The sequence below is a fragment of the Myotis myotis genome, unplaced genomic scaffold (assembly GCF_014108235.1).
Source record: "Myotis myotis isolate mMyoMyo1 unplaced genomic scaffold, mMyoMyo1.p scaffold_m19_p_2, whole genome shotgun sequence".
Taxonomy (NCBI): Eukaryota; Metazoa; Chordata; class Mammalia; order Chiroptera; family Vespertilionidae; genus Myotis; species Myotis myotis.
The window spans coordinates 135,376,882-135,394,922 of NW_023416324.1; the positions used below are offsets into that span (position 1 = coordinate 135,376,882).

The 18,041-nt window shown below is 39.4% G+C and overlaps 1 protein-coding gene across 1 annotated transcript in view; it reads left to right on the forward strand.

The window, feature by feature from the left end:
* EPHA6 (EPH receptor A6) overlaps positions 1 to 18,041 on the forward strand; it is a 955,281-nt gene that overhangs the window by 696,356 nt on the left and 240,884 nt on the right. Inside the window, exon 11 of the mRNA XM_036349135.1 lies at positions 2,025 to 2,210. Within this exon, the coding sequence (XP_036205028.1) occupies positions 2,025 to 2,210 (186 nt within the window). The remainder of the gene's footprint in view (positions 1 to 2,024; positions 2,211 to 18,041) is intronic.

Below are 18,041 nucleotides of genomic sequence, written 5' to 3' on the forward strand. Positions count from 1 at the left end.
TGAACTAACCAGTATACATAAATGTTAGCAGATCTTATTGAGGAGTTATTTCTTATAATTCTTCTCTTAGTGTAGGACAATCATATAATAGATCAGTCTTTGGCACCATCTGGAAGTATACATTTAATCTAAAATATTTTTTCCTCTCTGCCTGATATGCCTGATACTTCCTGGCCTACCGTGGATAGGGGTTTTAATACATCCTGTGACTGAATTTGTTGGACTTTGCCTTAAGAATGCACTAGAAGTCTCAGATCGTTAATTGGGCAACCAGATTTAGTGTCACTGAAATAAGTGTGATAACAGCTTTATCATGAGAAGCTTTACATAAAGAAAACACCTGCCTGGTGTTAATAAGATACATGAATTTCAGACAACAGAAAACCAAAGAAAATTACCACTCTGCCTGTCTTGATAAAATACCAACAGAGGATTCTCTATTTATTTCACTATACCTAACATTTTATTTGAATTACTATGAAAAGTTAACAGAAAATCAATTGGATTGTGAGGTCCTAAGAGGTGAAGAGTTTTTAAATCCTGCTGAATCTTTCTATGTACTAACAGATTTATTAAGGCAATATGGAAGAAAAAGAGAAGAAAAACGTTTGTTTTGTTCTAGATATGTATTACAACACACTAGAGTGATTTGAGAAGAAATGTCAAGGATCTTAGTAGACTGGGATGCATTGGGCATTAACTTCAACATATGCACATTTTTTTCTCTCAATGTTCAGAGCCTTAATAGAAAAATGTTGAACATTTTTATCAATTGCCATTTTTTATATCCAAGAGAAAAATCTTTTAAAGATTGAAAACATTATTACAAATAAAGATGAAAGATTGGTCAGGTGGCTCGGTTGAGGTATTACACTTTTATTATATAGGATGAACTGAGGATCAAGCATCATGCTCTTAAGTAAATGCAGGTAATTGGCCCTAAATATATAAAGTCTTGAATTTCAAGTTTTATCTAATTTATTGTGTTGTACTGTGAAAGCCTCTGACCTTTCCTACAGTAACTCCTCTAATCAGCCTTGTAGCCTTACTGCCAATGTCCACATCATTCTTTTTCCTATTTCTGATCTTTGAATCTTTGTCTTCACTTCCCTCACTCCCTTCATAAATCCCTGTCTGCAATGTTGCTGCTTTTCTTGAATGTCCAAATGGTAGCCATCATTCAAGGTCCAGCAAAACTTCCACCTCTTCTGGGAAGTCTTCCAGCTCTCACTGTTCTTATTTAATACAGCACTTTCAGGGATTGGTTCTTATGTTCTGAAGTTGTTTCATTTACGTTTATAAGATTCTCTTACTAGATTATAAACTTCTGAGAACAGAGACCAAGTTATATACTTTGAAATTCAGAGCACCCTAGCACTGGATATATATGTAGTGAATTCATGATAAGTATTTGGCTATTATTTAATCTGTCCAATAGAGTCATTGTCTGCTGAACTTACTGTATCTGTATTCCAAACATGTGACTTATAAGTTACCCTGTATAATGACTTATTATAGTTGAGTTTAGTATGGTCTTTTCAAATTGTTCATATACAAATTGACCCTAGCATTGATTTCTAATGGCAGTGAAGCCAAGGCATATGGCCTGTGGGATCAATTCAACTATGTATGCCTGATGAATTCCCCGAATAGAGCAGATATTTGACCCATATATCAGTATTGAGAACAGGAACAGGAAACATTATGCAGTGATTGCTTTTGCATAGAATTACATTAGCATCGCCTATTGGGTTATTCATAATTTCTCAGCAGATTAGGGATCTTTAATGGTAGTTCCTGTGGAACATCATATGAAAATGCATTCTGCTATTCATTATAAATGATGCTGACCAAGTATATTGTCATTACACATTTAATTTTTAAGAAAGAACTCTCCATGTGAAAATGACACACTTGAGAGCTGTTGCATTAAAAAAAAAAAAGTTGGTACTGCGTAACAAAAATCTCTTCCAGAATATAACTATTCTGTTTAAACAAATAACTACTTTTGTTCATATTTTAAGGAGAATTTGGAGAAGTCTGTAGTGGGCGTTTGAAGACACCAGGGAAAAGGGAGATCCCAGTTGCCATCAAAACTTTGAAAGGTGGCCACATGGATCGGCAAAGAAGAGATTTTCTAAGAGAAGCTAGTATCATGGGTCAGTTTGACCACCCAAATATCATCCGACTAGAAGGTGTTGTCACAAAAAGTAAGTACTGATTTTCTTTATTACTTCTTTTATATATTGATCTCATTTCTTTTTATTTAAAAAATCTTAATTACTATAGCCATTAAGGGGATAATTTAGTTCAGATATCATCTTCTGATATTGTTTCTCAGAGTCTTGATATTAAGCTATGACATTGTCAGAGTTTGCATTGGTCACCAAACAACTTTGAAATGGTATTTATTACCTTTAAATCATTTGCTAATTTAACTTGAAGTAATGAATCAAGAGTAAAGAAATATATATATACATATATATATATGTATATATATATTTCTATAAGCTATTCACTTTTTCTAAAGCTGCCTAAATTTCAGTATTAGTAGAAGAAACAGTTTAAATATTTTGGGTTCTTAAGATAAAATACTTCTGTTTGGAAATAAATTACATATATACAAATATGGAATGATATATCTGAAATAAAACTTTTAAACAAAAAGTTCTGTGTGGAACCTATCTAGATAAATACCATTAGGACTAAATTATTTTAATTTTACATAAAATGAGGATAGAATTACAATATCTGAAATAAAAATCTTATTTTTAACAGAAATAGAGGGATGAAAGCTATTCCTTTGAAAAGAAGCTTCTTAAAAATCCACAATTAATCATATTTCTAAGAAAAAAATTGCTTATATTCACTTTTATTTGAATAATAATAGGGCATAAAGCCTAACTATATTTCTCCTTATTTTATTCACTAATGAACTATAACTTAAAAAACCCAGTACAGAATGGCATTTTTAAATGCATAAAAATAACTTAAATCTTTGAGAGGAATTTTTCTTTTATAAAACTGAAATCTTTTTGAAAATCATTTATATAAAATTGACATTTTATGTCATATTTGGAAGCAGAAAAGTATAAAAATTTACTAAATATATAATTGACTGTATGTCTGAAACTCAAGTTCTTGTCACAGCCGGGATAGTTTGGAGGACTCAAAAGAGTGCATTTGGTGACGGCTATTACAGTGGACTGCTACTTTAGTGGCCTTAATGGGCCTTCCAGAACCCATGATTCTGGGCTTGTCCATGTGACTAGCCTTGGCCAATGAGACATTAACGTGTGGTACAACTGAGAGCATCTTACATGTCTGCACGTTGGAGCTTGTCCTCTTTCAAAACTCCTTCCTGTAGCCCAGTGTGTACTGCTAATCAAAGCCGATCCACATGATGAGGATGCAAGCAGCACCGCAAAGAGGAGAGCTGAGGCTCTCCAGGTGACAGCTCTGTCTGAGCTCCCAGCAGACAAGTCAGCACTGAATGCCAGCCTTGTGATGAACCATCTCAGACACTGCACTTCCCCCTACCACTTAGAGTTGACATCTTGTAGGGCAAAGAATCACCCTGCTCAGTTCAGTCAACCCGTAAAATTGTGAGAGATAATAAAATGGTTATTGTTTAAAGTCACAGAGATTTGAGTAGTTTATTACACAACCATAGCTAACCAAGCAGATGGACCCCAGTTAGAATACTGCGCTCACCATTTACCTTGTACAGATTAGGGTAAATTAATTAACACCTCTATCCTTTACTTCCACATTTATAAAATAGGGCCAAAGTAACTTTTACTTCATAGGAATGCTGTAAAGATTATCTTTGTAAATGTATAAAGCATTTAGCACAGTATGTGGCTCACAGTAAGCCACATTAAATGGTAGCCATTATCGGTGCTCTGTGCCAGGCACCTTACGTATACAGTTTGCCATTTTTTTTTATTCTTTATTGTTGAAAGAATTATATATATCCCCTTTTCCCCCATTGACCTCTCCCAGCCTGCCCTGGCCCCCACAGCCTAGGCCTTCACCCCATTTCCCCAGCACCCCCCCCCGCGCCCCCCCCCCCACCGGCTTATAAGCATATAAGTTCTTTGGATGATCTCTACACACCCTCTCCCTGCCCCCCGCAGCCAACCCTCCTCTGCCTTCCCTCTGAGATTCCACAGTCTGTTTCATGCTTCTATATCTCTATTCCTATTTTGGTTCATTAGTTTACGTTCTTCATTATATTCCACAAATGAGTGAGAGCAAGTGATATTTATCCTCCTCTGACCAACTTATGTCACTTAGCATAATGCTCTCCAGTTCCATCCATGCTGTTGCAAATGGTAAGAGTTTCTTCTTTTTCACAGCTGCTTAGTATTCCATTGTGTAGATGTACCACTGTTTTCTAATCCACTCATCTGCTGATGGGCACTTTGGCTGTTTCCAAATCTTAGCTATTGTAAATAGTGCTGCTATGAACACAGGGGTGCATATATTCTTTCTGATTGTTTTATTTCTGGGGATATATTCCTAAAAGTGATATTACTGGTCTAATGGGAGTTTCATTTTTAGTTTTTTGAGGAAACTACAAACTGTTTTCCACAGAGTCTGCACTAGTCTGCATTCCCACCAGCAGTGCAGTGCATGAGTGTTCCTTTTTCTCCACATCCTTTCCAGCACTTGTCGTTAGTTGATTTATTGATAATAGCCATTCTGATAGGTGTGAGGTGCTACTTCATTGTTGTTTTGATTTGCATCTCTTTGATGATTAGTGATTTTGAGCATTTTTTTTACATGCCTCTTGGCCTTCTGTATGTCCACATTTGAGAAATGTCTATTTAGGTCCTTTGCCCATTTTTGATTGTATCATTTATCTTCCTTTTGTTAAGTTATATAAATTCCCTATACATTTTGGAGATTAACCCTTTATCAGATATAATATTGTCAAATATGTTCTCCCATGCAGTGGGCTCTCTTGTTATTTTGTTGATGGTTTCTTTTGAGGTACAGAAGCTTTTTATCTTGATGTAGTCCCATTTGTTTGTTTTCTCCTTAGTTTCCATTGTCCTGGGAGATGTATCAGTAAACATATTGCTACGAGATATGTCTGATAAATTGCTACCTATGGATTCTTCTAGGATTTTTATGGTTCCCCATCTTACATTTAAGTCCTTTATCCATTTTGAGTTTATTTTTGTGTATGGTGTAAGTTGGTGGCCTAATTTCATTTATTTGCATGTATCTGACCAATTTTCCCAACACCATTTATTGAAGAGACTGTCTTGACTCCGCTCTTACCCACTTTGTCAAATATTAATTGAGAAGACTGGCTTGGGTAAATTTCTGGATTCTCTGTTCTGTTACATTGGCCTATATGTCTGGTCTTGCACCAGTATCAGAATGTTTTTATTACAGTGGCTTTGTAGTATAGCTTGATAACTGGTATTATGATCTCTCCAACTTTGTTCTTCCTTCTCAGGATTGCTGCGGCTATTCGGGGTCTTTTTTTTATTTCAGATAAATTTTTGTTCTTAGTCTGTGAAATATGCTGTTGGTAACTTAATAGGGATTGCATTGAATCTATAGATTGCTTTAGGTAGTATGGGCATTTTAATGATGTTAATTCTACCAATCCATGAACACGTTATGTTCTTCCACTTGTTTATATCTTACTGTATCTTTTTTTCAACATCCTGTAGTTTTCTGAGTACAGGTCTTTTACCTCCTTAGTTAAGTTTATTCTTAGGTATCTTAATTTTTTTTGTTGCAGTGGTAAATGGAATTGTTTCTTTAGTTTCTCTTTCTGTGAGTTCATTATTGGTGTATAAAAATGCCACAGATTTCTGGGTGTTAATTTTGTATCTGCTAAGTTGCCAAATTCATTTATTAAATCTAGTAATTTTTGATGAAGTCTTTAAGGGTTTTTTTATGTACAATATCATGTCATCTGCTGGGATGTTATCCTGTATACTAGGGTTCAGGAATCTGGAGAAGGTGCTGCGAGTAAATTAAATAAACTAGACATTAAATATAAATTTGGAAAGCATTTTGGGGGGAGCCAGATGGAGCTTAGCTTTAGTAACTTAGTTCTTTGAATCTCCGCACCCAGGGCTTTTTAGTCCCACATTTTGCCCTATTGCAAAGCAGATATACATATCAAAGGTTCAGCCTGGTAAACAATAAAGGACCATCAGGTTGGGGGAACTGCCCTCAGCTGTCTGGCAGCAGGCAATAACATGCAGATTTTCAGGTTTGGGAAAATGCTTTCAGCTATTCCAGCAGCAGGTGATATGATTCAGCCCTGATGAAGCCTCAAGTTCCATCAACCTTTTGATGAACTTCTTGCATTTATTATGACATGCTGGAATTAGCCTCCAGCAGTCATCTGCAAATAATGAGTTTTACTTCTTCTTTCCAATTTGGATGCCTTTAATTTCTTCTTGTCTGATCGCTATAGCTAGCACTTCCAGTACTCTATGTTGAACAGGAGTGGTAAAAGTGGGTGCCTGTCATGTTCCTGTCCTTACGGGGAATGGTTTTAGTTTTTGCCCATTGAGTATGATGTTGACTGTAGTTTTGTCATATATGGCCTTTATTATGTTGAGGTGTGACCCCTCTATTCATACTTTGCTGAGAGTTTTTATCAAAAAAGGGTGTTGGATTTTTGTCAAATGCCTTTTCTGCATCAATTGATATGATCATGTGATTTTTGTCATGCAGTCTGTTAATGTGCTGTATCACATTTATTGATTTGCATATATTGTACCTGCCTTACATCCCAGAATATATCCTACTTGGTCATGGTGTATGATCTTTCTGATGTACTGCTGGATCTGATTTGCTAGAATTTTGTTGAGAATTTTAGCATCTGTTCATCAGGGATAATGGCCTGTAATTATCTTTCTGTGTAGTGTCTTTATATGGTTTGGGTACTAGGTTGATGCTGGCTTCATAGAAAGAGCTTGACAGTGTTCCTTCCTCTTGAATTTTTTTGAGTAGTTTAAGGAGGACAGGTTTTAGTTCTTATTTGAATGTTTGGTAAAACTACCCTGTGAAGCCATCCAGACCAGAGCTTTTGTTTGCTGGAAGTTTTTTGATTGCTGCTTCAATTTCATCAGTAGTTATTGGCCTATACAGGTTTTCTGATTCTTCCTGATTGAGTTTTTGAAGACTGTGTTTTTCTAGGAATATGTTCATTTTGTCTAGGTTATCCAGTTTATTAGAATAAAATTGTTTGTCGTATTTTTTACAATCCTTTGTATTTCTGTGGGGTTGGTTGCTACTTCATCTCTTTCATTTCTCTCTTTCTATTTTTTTTTTTTTAATTTGGGCCCTCTCTCTTTTTTGGTGAGCCTGGCTAGAGGTTCATTAATCTTGTTTATCCTTTCAAAGAACCAACTTTTGATTCTATTCATGTTTTGTATTGTTTTTTTGTTTGTGTGTTTGTTTGTTTTGGGTCTTTATGTCATTTACTTACTCTCTGGTCTTTATTCTTCCTTCTACTTACTCTGGGCTTTTCTTGTTGCTCTCTTTCTAATTCTTTAAATTGTGAGTTAGCTATCTTATTACAACTTTTTCTTATTTTTTGAGGTAGTTCTGTAGTGCTATGAACTTCCCTCTCAGGATTGCTTTCACTATGTCCCAGAGATTTTGGATTGTTGTCTTTTCATTGTCATTTGTTTCCAGGATGTTTTTTATTTCTTCTTTGATCTCTTTGGTATCCCATTCATTGTTTAATAACATGCTATTTAGCCTCCATGTGTTTGACTGTTTTTGAGCATTTTTACTGTAGTTGATTTGTAATTTTATGCCATTGTGATCTGCAAAGATGCTTGATATGATTTCAATCTTCTTGAAGTTGTAGAGACTTGGCCTGTGTCCTAATATGTGGGCTATCTTTGAAAATGCTCCATGTGCACTTGAGAAGAATGTATATTCCATAACTATGGGGTAAAATGTTCTGAAAATGTCTGTTAGTTCCATCTGATCTAGTAAGTCCTTTAGGATTGCTATTCCCTTGTTGATTTTTTGTGTAGAAGATTTATCCAGTGATGTCAATGGGGTATTAAATTTTTCTACTATGATTGTATTGCTGTGGATGTCTCCCTTGATATCTTCCAGCAGTTTTTTTTTTAAGTATTCAGGTGCTCCTGTATTAGGTGCATATATGTTTACCACAGTTATATCTTCTTCTTGTATTGATCCCTTTAGTATTATTAAGTGGCCTTCCTTATTTCTTGTTATGGGCTTCACTTTGAGGTATATTTTGTCAGGTATAAGTATTGCTACCTCAGCTTGTTTTCATTTCCATCTGCCTGAAAACTGTTTCCATCCCTTCACTTTCAATTTGTGTAATTCCTTTGTTATGAGATGAGTTTCTTGTAGACAATATAAATATATATGGGTCCTGTTTTCTTATCTATTAAGCTGCCCTATGTCTTTTGATTGGAGCATTTAATCCATTTACGTTTAAGATTATTATTTACTAGAGGCCTGGTGCACAAAAATTTGTGCACTTGGGGGAGCTCCTCAGCCCAGCCTGTGCCCTCTCACAGTCTGTGACCCCTCGGGGGATGACCACCTGCTGACTTAGGCCCATTCCCCGGAGGATTGGGCCTAAGCTGGCAATCAGACATCCCTCTGGCATCCTGGGAGCACTCGGGGTATGTCCACTTACTAGCAGGGAGCAGGCCTAAGCTGCAGTCGGACATCCTTAGTGCTGCTGAGGAGGCAGAAGAGGCTCCCGCCACCACCACTGTGCTGGCAGCCATCAGCCTGGCTTGTGGCTGAGCAGAGCTACCCCTGTGGGAGTGCACTGACCACTAGGGGACAGCTCCTGCATTGAGCATTTGCCCCCTGGTGGTCAGTGTGTGTCATAGTGACCAGTCATTCCCAGTTGTTCTGCTGTTAGGGTCAATTTGCATATTACCCTTTTACTATATAGCATAGAGGCCTGGTGCACGAGTGGGGGCTGGCTGGTTTCCCCTGAAGGGTGTCCCAGATCAAGGTGGGGGTCCCGCTTGGGTGCCTGGCCAGCCTGGGTGAGGGGCTGATGGCTGTTTTCAGGCTGGCCAAACCCCCCTGGTGATGGAAGCTCCCAGCCTCTCCTTTTTTTCTTTTCCTTTTTTTATTCTGGGATTTATTTACCTTCTATAATTGAAACTTTGTAGCCTTGAGAGGAGCTCAGAGCCAGCCAGGGTGGGCAGGAGGTAAGCTTGGCTTCCTCCATCGCCAGGGGCAACCAAGCCTCCTGCTCACTCCAGCTCCGTGGCCACGGCTGGCTGAAAGCAAGTATCTGGGGTTTATTTACCTTCTATAATTGAAACTTTGTTGCTTTGAGTGGAGCTCAGAGCTGGCGCGGCAGGTGGGAAGCTTGGCTTCCTCCATCATTGGGGCAACCAAGCCTCCTGCTTGCTCCAGCTCCATGGCTGCTGGCTTCCATCTTGGTTGGGTTAATTTGTATATAGTCGCTCTGATTGGCTGGTGGGCGTGGCTTAAGGTGTAGCAAAGGTACGGTCAATTTGCATATTTGTCTTTTATTAGTGTAGATATGTACTTGTTTGTTGCCATTTTTATTTGTTATTTATTTGTTTCTCCTTCTCTTCCTATTCCTTTATCTTACAGCAGTTTCTTTAGGATTTCTTGCATTGCTGGTTTGGTGGTTATAAACTCTCTTAGCCTGTTTTTGTCTACAAAGCTTCTGATTTCACCTTCAATTTCGAATGATAGCCTTGCTGGATAGTGTGTTCTTATATTCAGTCCCTTGATTTTTATTACTTTGTATACTTCCTGCCACTCCCTTCTGGCCTGATGTGTTTCTGTTGAGAAATCACTTGATAGTCTAATGAGAGATCCCTTGTAGGTAACTTTCTGTCTCTCTCTTGCAGCCTTTAAGATTGTTTTCTTTGTCATTAATGTTTGTCATTTTAATTATGTTGTGTCTTGGTGTGGGTCTCTTGGGGTTCATCTTGTTTGGGACTCTCTGTGCTTCCTGGAATTGTGTGACGTTTTTCTTCCCCAAGTCAGGGAAGTTTTTTGTCATTATTTCTTCAAACACATTTTGTATGCCTTGCTCAACTTCTTCTCTTTCTTGCATCCCTATTATGTGCATGTTGCTTCTTTTCATCTTGTCCCAAGCTCCCTTAAACGCTTCTCCTGCTTTTTAAATTTTTTTTTCCAATTGCTTTTCAGATTCAATTGGTGTGTTTTTTTATACCCTGTCTTCCAACTCTCTGATTTGGTTTTCAGTTTCTTCTAGTATATTGTTGAAACTTTCCATAGCGTTCTTTATTGCAGCTATGTCATTCTTCATTTTCTCTTGATTCTTATTCATGTTGGTGAATTTCTCATTCACCTCCTTATAATTATTATTGAGCTGCTTATAATTCTTGGTCAAATGTTTGAGCATCTTTATAACCATTACTCTGAATTCTTTATCTGACAAATTGCTTGCCTTCATTTCATTTAGTTTCTTTTCTGCTTATTCCCCCTTTTCTTTCCTTTGGGGATTGTTTCTTTGTCTTCTCATTTTTGCTTTCCCTTTGTATTTGTTTCTAGTAAATGTGAGTTGCTATCTCTTTCTGGCCCTGGGCAACTTGATTGATGTCCAAGAACCCCTAATCCAGTGGTCCAGTGGTGAGGGATTTCTTAGCCCAGAGGCTGACTCTGCCTTGAGTCTCACACCTTTATTGTCTCTGTCTGTGTTATATTCCCGTCCCCATGGATCTGGTCCCTCAGGTGTCAGCTGCAGATGCTCAGGGTCAGTGGGGGCACAGACACAGTTCCTCTGTTGTGCAACTCTTTGTAAGGTCCCAGAACCCTCTGGCATGCAATTCACTGCATGTGGTCCTGGAGCCCAGGAGGGTGGTGCATAGGGACCCTCTGGTATGCACTCACAGTATGAGGTCCTGGGGCCTGGACAGATGTCATTCAAGGTGCCTCTGGCATGTACTCACAGCCCACCATCCTAGGATCTTGGCATGATGTGCATGGTGCCTCTGGCTTGCACTCACTGAAGGCAGTCCTGGGGCCTGGCTGGGGTGGGGTGGGAAGTCTCTCTGGTGTGCACTCACTGGACATGTCAGGGAACCCACAGGGAGGTAGCACGCCACTCCCTGCAGGGGCATGATGCGGGTCCCTTGCAAATTATGGCCGGTGAGCTCAAGATGGTGTGGTTTCTGTGCCAGCGCCACACCCAGCCTGGGAGTACCTGTGGCAGTAGCAGTGGCTCCCTGTCCAGGAGAGCCTGATCTGCTAGTCCCCAAGACTACTGGGGATCTAACTGTCCCTCACTCACCCACACACACACCACACACATCCACACACTTCCCTCTCACTCCTTTACTCATATACTCTATCCCTCACTGCCATCCTGCCGGCTGCTTAGTGGATACTGATACTCAAACAGTGTAATTAACCTTCATAGGACTCCTAACTCAGAGTAAGTAGCATGAATGGTGTCCCAACTGAGCTCTGTCTGACTCTAAAATCCATGGTTTCTTTGTTTACTGTTTGTTTTGCTGTATCACAATGAATAAGTCATAGTTTTACACTTTAATTATCTTATCTGAATTAAATAACATTAAATAAATAATCTGATATTACTTTTAAAAATATACTGCTTTTAAAATAAGGAAAATATTCAGGCGATTAAAGTAAATTGCCTCTGAAAGATAATAATCTAAAAGAGAGAGATGAAATAACATGCTAATCATTTTTTATAGTGTCTGACTTTCTTGTTATTAATTTAGCATGAGTATTTCAGGTTATTCCTTTTGTTTTATATCTTTCTGGAAGGAAGAAGATAAATTTAAACTTGGGTTATGAATCTTTGCGAAGCATTTAAAATAACAATTTAAGTATGATGTTGAATTCCTCTTATGTGTATTTATGCATGAAATATCTGGAAATAAGTGTCCAACAATAAATTCAAAGGCTGAAAAGTATCAGAAATTTATTTTCTCCCTTTGATAAATCACATTATGTGACTTTTTTATATATTCTGATGTGTTTTATTTACATGTTATAAAAACATGTAAGTATATGAGAAGAAAAAGATTTATTATCCCTATGAAGTTGTAGGAATTATTTATTCTAAATCAACTGAATAGGTTTAATAAGATAGTCAGTGGTACTTGTCTGCCAGTTTGAAATACTCAGTTTATTTCACATAAAAATCCAAATACAAACACAGTGATTAGTTTACATCTCTTATAATCTTGTCTAAAACCAGGACTAGTGACCTCAATGTAGTCAAATTTATATGATCCCAAAATCAAGGTCCTTGTTTCATTTCAAGAAAAAGAAAGAAAGAGAGAGAGTTTAAGGAGATAAGAAAAGAAAGGATAAGTTCAATATGATTTGAGTGGCAATAACCATTATAGTTTTAATTTGGAAGAGTGAACCCCATATAAAGGTTGTTATGGTGCTGCTGGGATGGATGATGGGGATAGTAAAAGAAATAATTCCCGCAGAGATAAGTGAGCAATTTATACTGTTATCTTCTTGACTCCAGTGCTATGGGATTTTTAAGAGAAAGGCAATAAATAAATGAATTCCTCATTCCCATAAATACATGGTAATTATTCCAAGATTGCCAGTAAGTAGGTAAGAGATAGCTAGCAATTAATGTTCCCTAAGGACTGCCATATTGCATAGAAGATAGTAATGACAAAGACAAACATATAATATAGCCATGTTAATAGAGTATCCTGGATTCTGAGAAATGAATGCACAGACTCTAATTTGAAACTAATGCAGAATTATGGATCAAAAGCTTCATCAGATCCTTTTATAAGTTCTTAATAGGCATGCTTTTTATCTTATTGTGTAGGTTTTATCTCTGTGAGACACATATTAAAAAGTTCTTAGGAACACTTTTACTTTTTCATATTTGTGCATATAACTACTTTTATTTTAGATCTGAAAGTTAAATGATTAAGAAATGTATTATATAAAAAGTATATCTGATAAAAGTTAAACCTACTTATTTGATACACATCTCAATTTCATTAACCTGTTAAGATATAACTGATATAAAAAGATATTAATCGAGCTAAACTTTATTCTTAGCACATACTCTCCTCCAAGAACAAATAGAGACCATCAGCTCAAGACTAGACTTATGGCCATTAGTAGCATGGATAGTAGCAATTTGTAACAGGTAATATATACACCAGTCTCATGAACTACATAGCCAAGAGAGAAAGTGCTAACTTTCTAAAAACATAAGGATTGTGGTTAAATTATGAAGAAATACAATTCAGACACCACACTTCAGAAGACTGGCTCACATAGTTTGAAATGATGATGGAAGAACCAAAAGGAGAGGTAATGAAGTACCTATATCCCTGCTTAGTAGTCAACATTAAATTTAGATATACTGACTCAAATAAATTGTAAATCTAGTAAGGAGGAATAAAAGCCAATCAGGATAGCAAACAAATTCCCCAAAACATAACGTCATTTCATCATAGAACAGTGGTCGGCAAACTGCGGCCCCTTGAGTGTGGCTCTTCCACAAAATACCATGTGCGGGCGTTCACGTACAGTGCAATTGAAACTTCGTGGCCACACACAAGGGGCCAAAGAGCCGCATGTGGCTTGCGAGCTGCAGTTTGCCGACCACTGTCATATAACATTCGTAAAGATGTTGTGGAATGATATAGAAAGTACAACAGAAAGTGCTAGGCTTGCCCAAACCCTTTTAAAATATTCCAAAACTTTGGGGGTTCCTTTGAGACAGGTTTTATGCTACATGGAATCAAAGTCAGGGAGTCAATTCAAGCCAGTTAAATACCTTGTATATTAAATGCACAAGAACAGCCTCTCTGGTCCCAAAATTGCACTCCATTTGTCAAGTATTACATTCCCCCACCAAGATGACATCTGCCTCTGCACCTGGTTGTAATATCCTGCTACTAGCCACAAGGACTTAGACAAGTCACTCAGCATCTTTAGGCCTCAATTTTTCCTCTGTACAAAGGTTTGAAAAGTGTAGCTTGGACTAGAACAATAAAGATAAAATCTAGCACTAATATTTTTTTTTATTTCATTCCTTTGCCAAAGGAAGAAAACTGAGATGTAAGTGAGGAAAGTTTGTACCAGTGATAACTTATCTCCCCACCTTCAGGGTCATATCAGTGAACTAAGAATAAGATGGAGAAGTTCAGGAAGAAACAAAAGGTGTCTTCAGTAGAAGTTTTTATTCTAACAGTCTGTGAAGTAGAAAAGGTTAGGCAAAATTTTCCTATAAGCAAATACAAGGTTTGGATATACAGAATTACCCTGTAGGGGCAAACTGATGGAAGGTAATTAGATGGTTGCTTTCTTCTGGAATTCAGCTACCCTGCTAGCTAAGGTAGGTTAAGAGTTTTGTTTTGTTTTCCAAGTAACAGTGACTGAGCACCACCAGGTGTTAGATACAATTGCTGATTAAAGCCTAGAGATACAGAAAAGAAGGCCTCAGTGTGCTCACGGAACTCATTTGTTGCAGACAGCCCACTGGGGACATAAGTAAGTAGGCCAGTATTTCCCAGTGTTGTGTAGCATGTGCTATTTTGGATACAATTATTCATTAATTTATTTATTTATTCATTCAGTGAATGTTTATTGGTTGCTCCACTCTCCTAGTCACTTATAATTAAGTAGTGAAAAAGACACAGCTTCTACCTACTGGAGAAAAATAAATAGATCTAAATAAGGGGTGGGCAAAAGTAGGTTTATAATTGTGAGTATAGGAAACACAGTTTATTCTTGTGACATTATTTTTAATTATTGTATTATTCATTTGTATTACAACTGTAAGCCTACTTTTGCCCACCCCTATATATATTATCCTATATAATAAAAGCCTAATATGCAAACCGACCAGTGGAACGACCAGTCGCTATGATGCACACTGACCACCAGGGGGCAGATGCTCAATGCAGGAGCTGTCCCCAGCCCGTAGGCCCCAGGCCAGCCAAGGCAGGTGCCAGCAGGGGCCCCCCAATCACCCTGCTGGTCACCCCACAGATCAGCCCTGATCACCGGCCAGGCCTAGGGACCCTACCCATGCACGAATTTTGTGCATTGGGCCTCTAGTCTTAGATAAAGAGGAAAAAATCCTAAGTGACGTGGAGGAGCAAGCAGTGCTGAGGTTTGGTGGGAGAGTACTCAGGCAGACTACACGAAGTTCTAAGCCAGTGGTTCTCAACCTTGGCTGCACATTAGAATCACCTGGGAATCTTTTTAAAAAGGCCCAGAAATCAGGATTTTAAAAAGATTACCAGGTGATTCTAATGTGCAGCCAAGGTTGAGAACCACTGTTCTAAGCCCTTGTACTAAGAAAGAAGTTGGCATATTAGGAGAGCACCCAAAACAGCTGAAGCAAAGTAATAACAGGACAGAGTCAGTATTGAAAGAAAATAAATAGAAGCAGGAAAAAAACAGTAAGGTAGCTAATGTAGTAATCCAAATGAAAAATAATGAGCAAACAGATTAAGTGAAGATAAAAAGAAGGGACTACATTGAAGAGGTAATTTAGGTTAAATTGAGAGACTTTAGTGACTGTATATGGCAGGGGTGGGCAAACTTTTTGACTCGAGGGCCACAATGGGTTCTTAAACTGGACCGGAGGGCCGAAACAAAAGCATGGATGGAGTGTTTTTGTGAACTAATATACATTCAAAGTAAACATCATTACATAAAAGGGTACGGTCTTTTTTTTTTTTTAGTTTTATTCATTTCAAACAGGCTGGATCTGGCCTGCGGGCCGTAGTTTGCCCACGGCTGGTATATGGGGATGGTTCAGATGACTTCCAAGTTTCTGGTTTACATAAGTAGGGGAATGGAGAGAAAACTCAGGAGAAATGACAGATTTGGAGAGGACGTAATTAATTCTGAATTGGACATGATAAGTTTGAGGTGCCTAGGACATTTAAAGACATCAGGACACCTCTGGAGCCTGGGTGAACATCTGGGCTGCAGGCACAAATTACAGAGTGCTCAGTGGATGGGAACTGATGGGGAGCTGAAGCCATAGGAGGACAGGATTACCCAGAGGTTGAGAAGAACTAACTTCAACAGTCAGACAGAAGATGGAAGGCACCTCCTGAAAGAGGAAGAGCAGTTTTCTAAGAACGAAGGAGAGGTCAATAGAATAAAATGACCTGGGAATTAAAGTAAGGTAAGGACTGAGAAGCATTTGTTCTTTGAGGCAATTAGGAGGGGACAGCACATGCAGTACAGGATTGCGGCCAGATTGCATGGACCATAGAATGAGTGGGGCAGGTGTACACTGAGGTCAGACTGATGGCTTACAAAAAATTGAATTAGATTGTGTTGACTTCTTACTTAAAGTCCAAGTGCTTAGCATTCTTTAAGTTATTCATCAATTCAAGTAATACTTACTATGTCCCTAACTACTCTGTGCCAGGCACCTTTCCAAGCATTGGGTATTTGGCAATGAATAAGGAAGTAAAATGTCTGCCCTCGTAGGAAGGGCCTTGTGTCTACCTCCTCTGGTTTTATTCTTCACCATTCTCTTGAATTCTAGATTGTATTCATGATAAATGACAAAAGCATCTCAAAACTTACACTCATTTCTCTCCTTTGTCTCTTCCTATTCTAAATCTTTGAGGATCTGGATGAAAATGTACCAAGCTGAGCTGATTTGGGGACAAATGTAACTGACATGAAAAGACCTAGCTGCCTCTGGACTTACCAGCTCTCCTTTTTACCAGTGATGTCAGAGGCAGGGTTATTTGCTAAGGTGATGGGTGGAGGGCCTGGGGTAGCTCCTGATAAAGGTGTGAAGGAAAACTGATAAGGAAAGGTTCGAAAGTGTGGGGCTCACCGAGAACACAAGAGAATCTAGAAATCATAGTAGAATATGCTGCCCCAAAGAAGTATTGTTGATAAATGAGGGAAAGAGAGATAACATGAAATTGAGAAGAGATTCAATGCAAGGGAAAAGCAGAGATGAGAGGCAGCAAAAAGAGAAGAAACTGTAATTTGGTATATTTTCTCTCTTTTCCTACCATCCTTAATATTTGCTATTTCCTGTTACTGAAAATAGTGATGAATTATTCTTGAGCCATTTCTGGAATCTCAGTGGATTCACAGGATATTTATGACAAAGTATTTGTCACTGGGAATTATAATTATACTAGACTAGAGGCCCGGTGCACAAAAATTTGTACACTCGGGGAGGAGGAGGGTCTCTGAGCCCGGCCTGTGCCCTCTCACAGTCTGGGACCCCTCGGGAGATAACGACCTGCTGGCTTAGGCCTGCTCCCGGGTGGCAGAGGGCAGGCCCAATCCCTAGGTGCAGCCCCTGGTCGGGCTCAGGGCAGGGCCGATTGGGGAGTTGGGGCACCGCCCCCTGTCATGCACAGAGCAGGGCGTATTGGGAGGTTGTGATGCCACCCCCAGTCACACTCAGGGTAGGGCCAATTGGGGGGTTGGAGCACCACCCCCTGACACACTCAAGGCAGGGTCGATGGGCAGGTTGTGGCGCCACCCCCTGTCATGCACAGAGCAGGGCTAATCAGGGGTTGGGGTGCTGCCCCCTGTCATGCACAGAGCAGGGACCATCAAGGGGTTGGGGAGCTCCCCCCTGTCACGCACAGAGTAGGGCCGATAGGGGAGTTGGGGCACCACCCCCTGTCACACACAAGGCAGGGCGGATCAGGCTGTTGGGGCGCCGCACACTGTCACACTATGGGCAGGGCCGATGGGGAGGTTATGGCTCTACCCCGTCACACACAGAGCAGGGCCCGTGGGGGGCGGTTGGGGCACCGCCCTCTATCACCCAAAGAGCATGGCCGATCAGGGGGTTGGGACGCCGCCACTGTCACTCTCAGGGCAGGGCTGATGGGGAGGTTATGGCTCTACCCCGTCACACACAGAGCAGGGCCCATGGGGGGTGGGGGGGTGGTTAGGGCACCACACCCTGTCACACACAGAACAGGGCCGATCAGGGGGTTGGGGCGCCGCACCCTGTCATACACAGAGCCGCAGGGCGATCAGGGGGTTGGGGAGCTCCCCCCTATCAGGCACAGAGC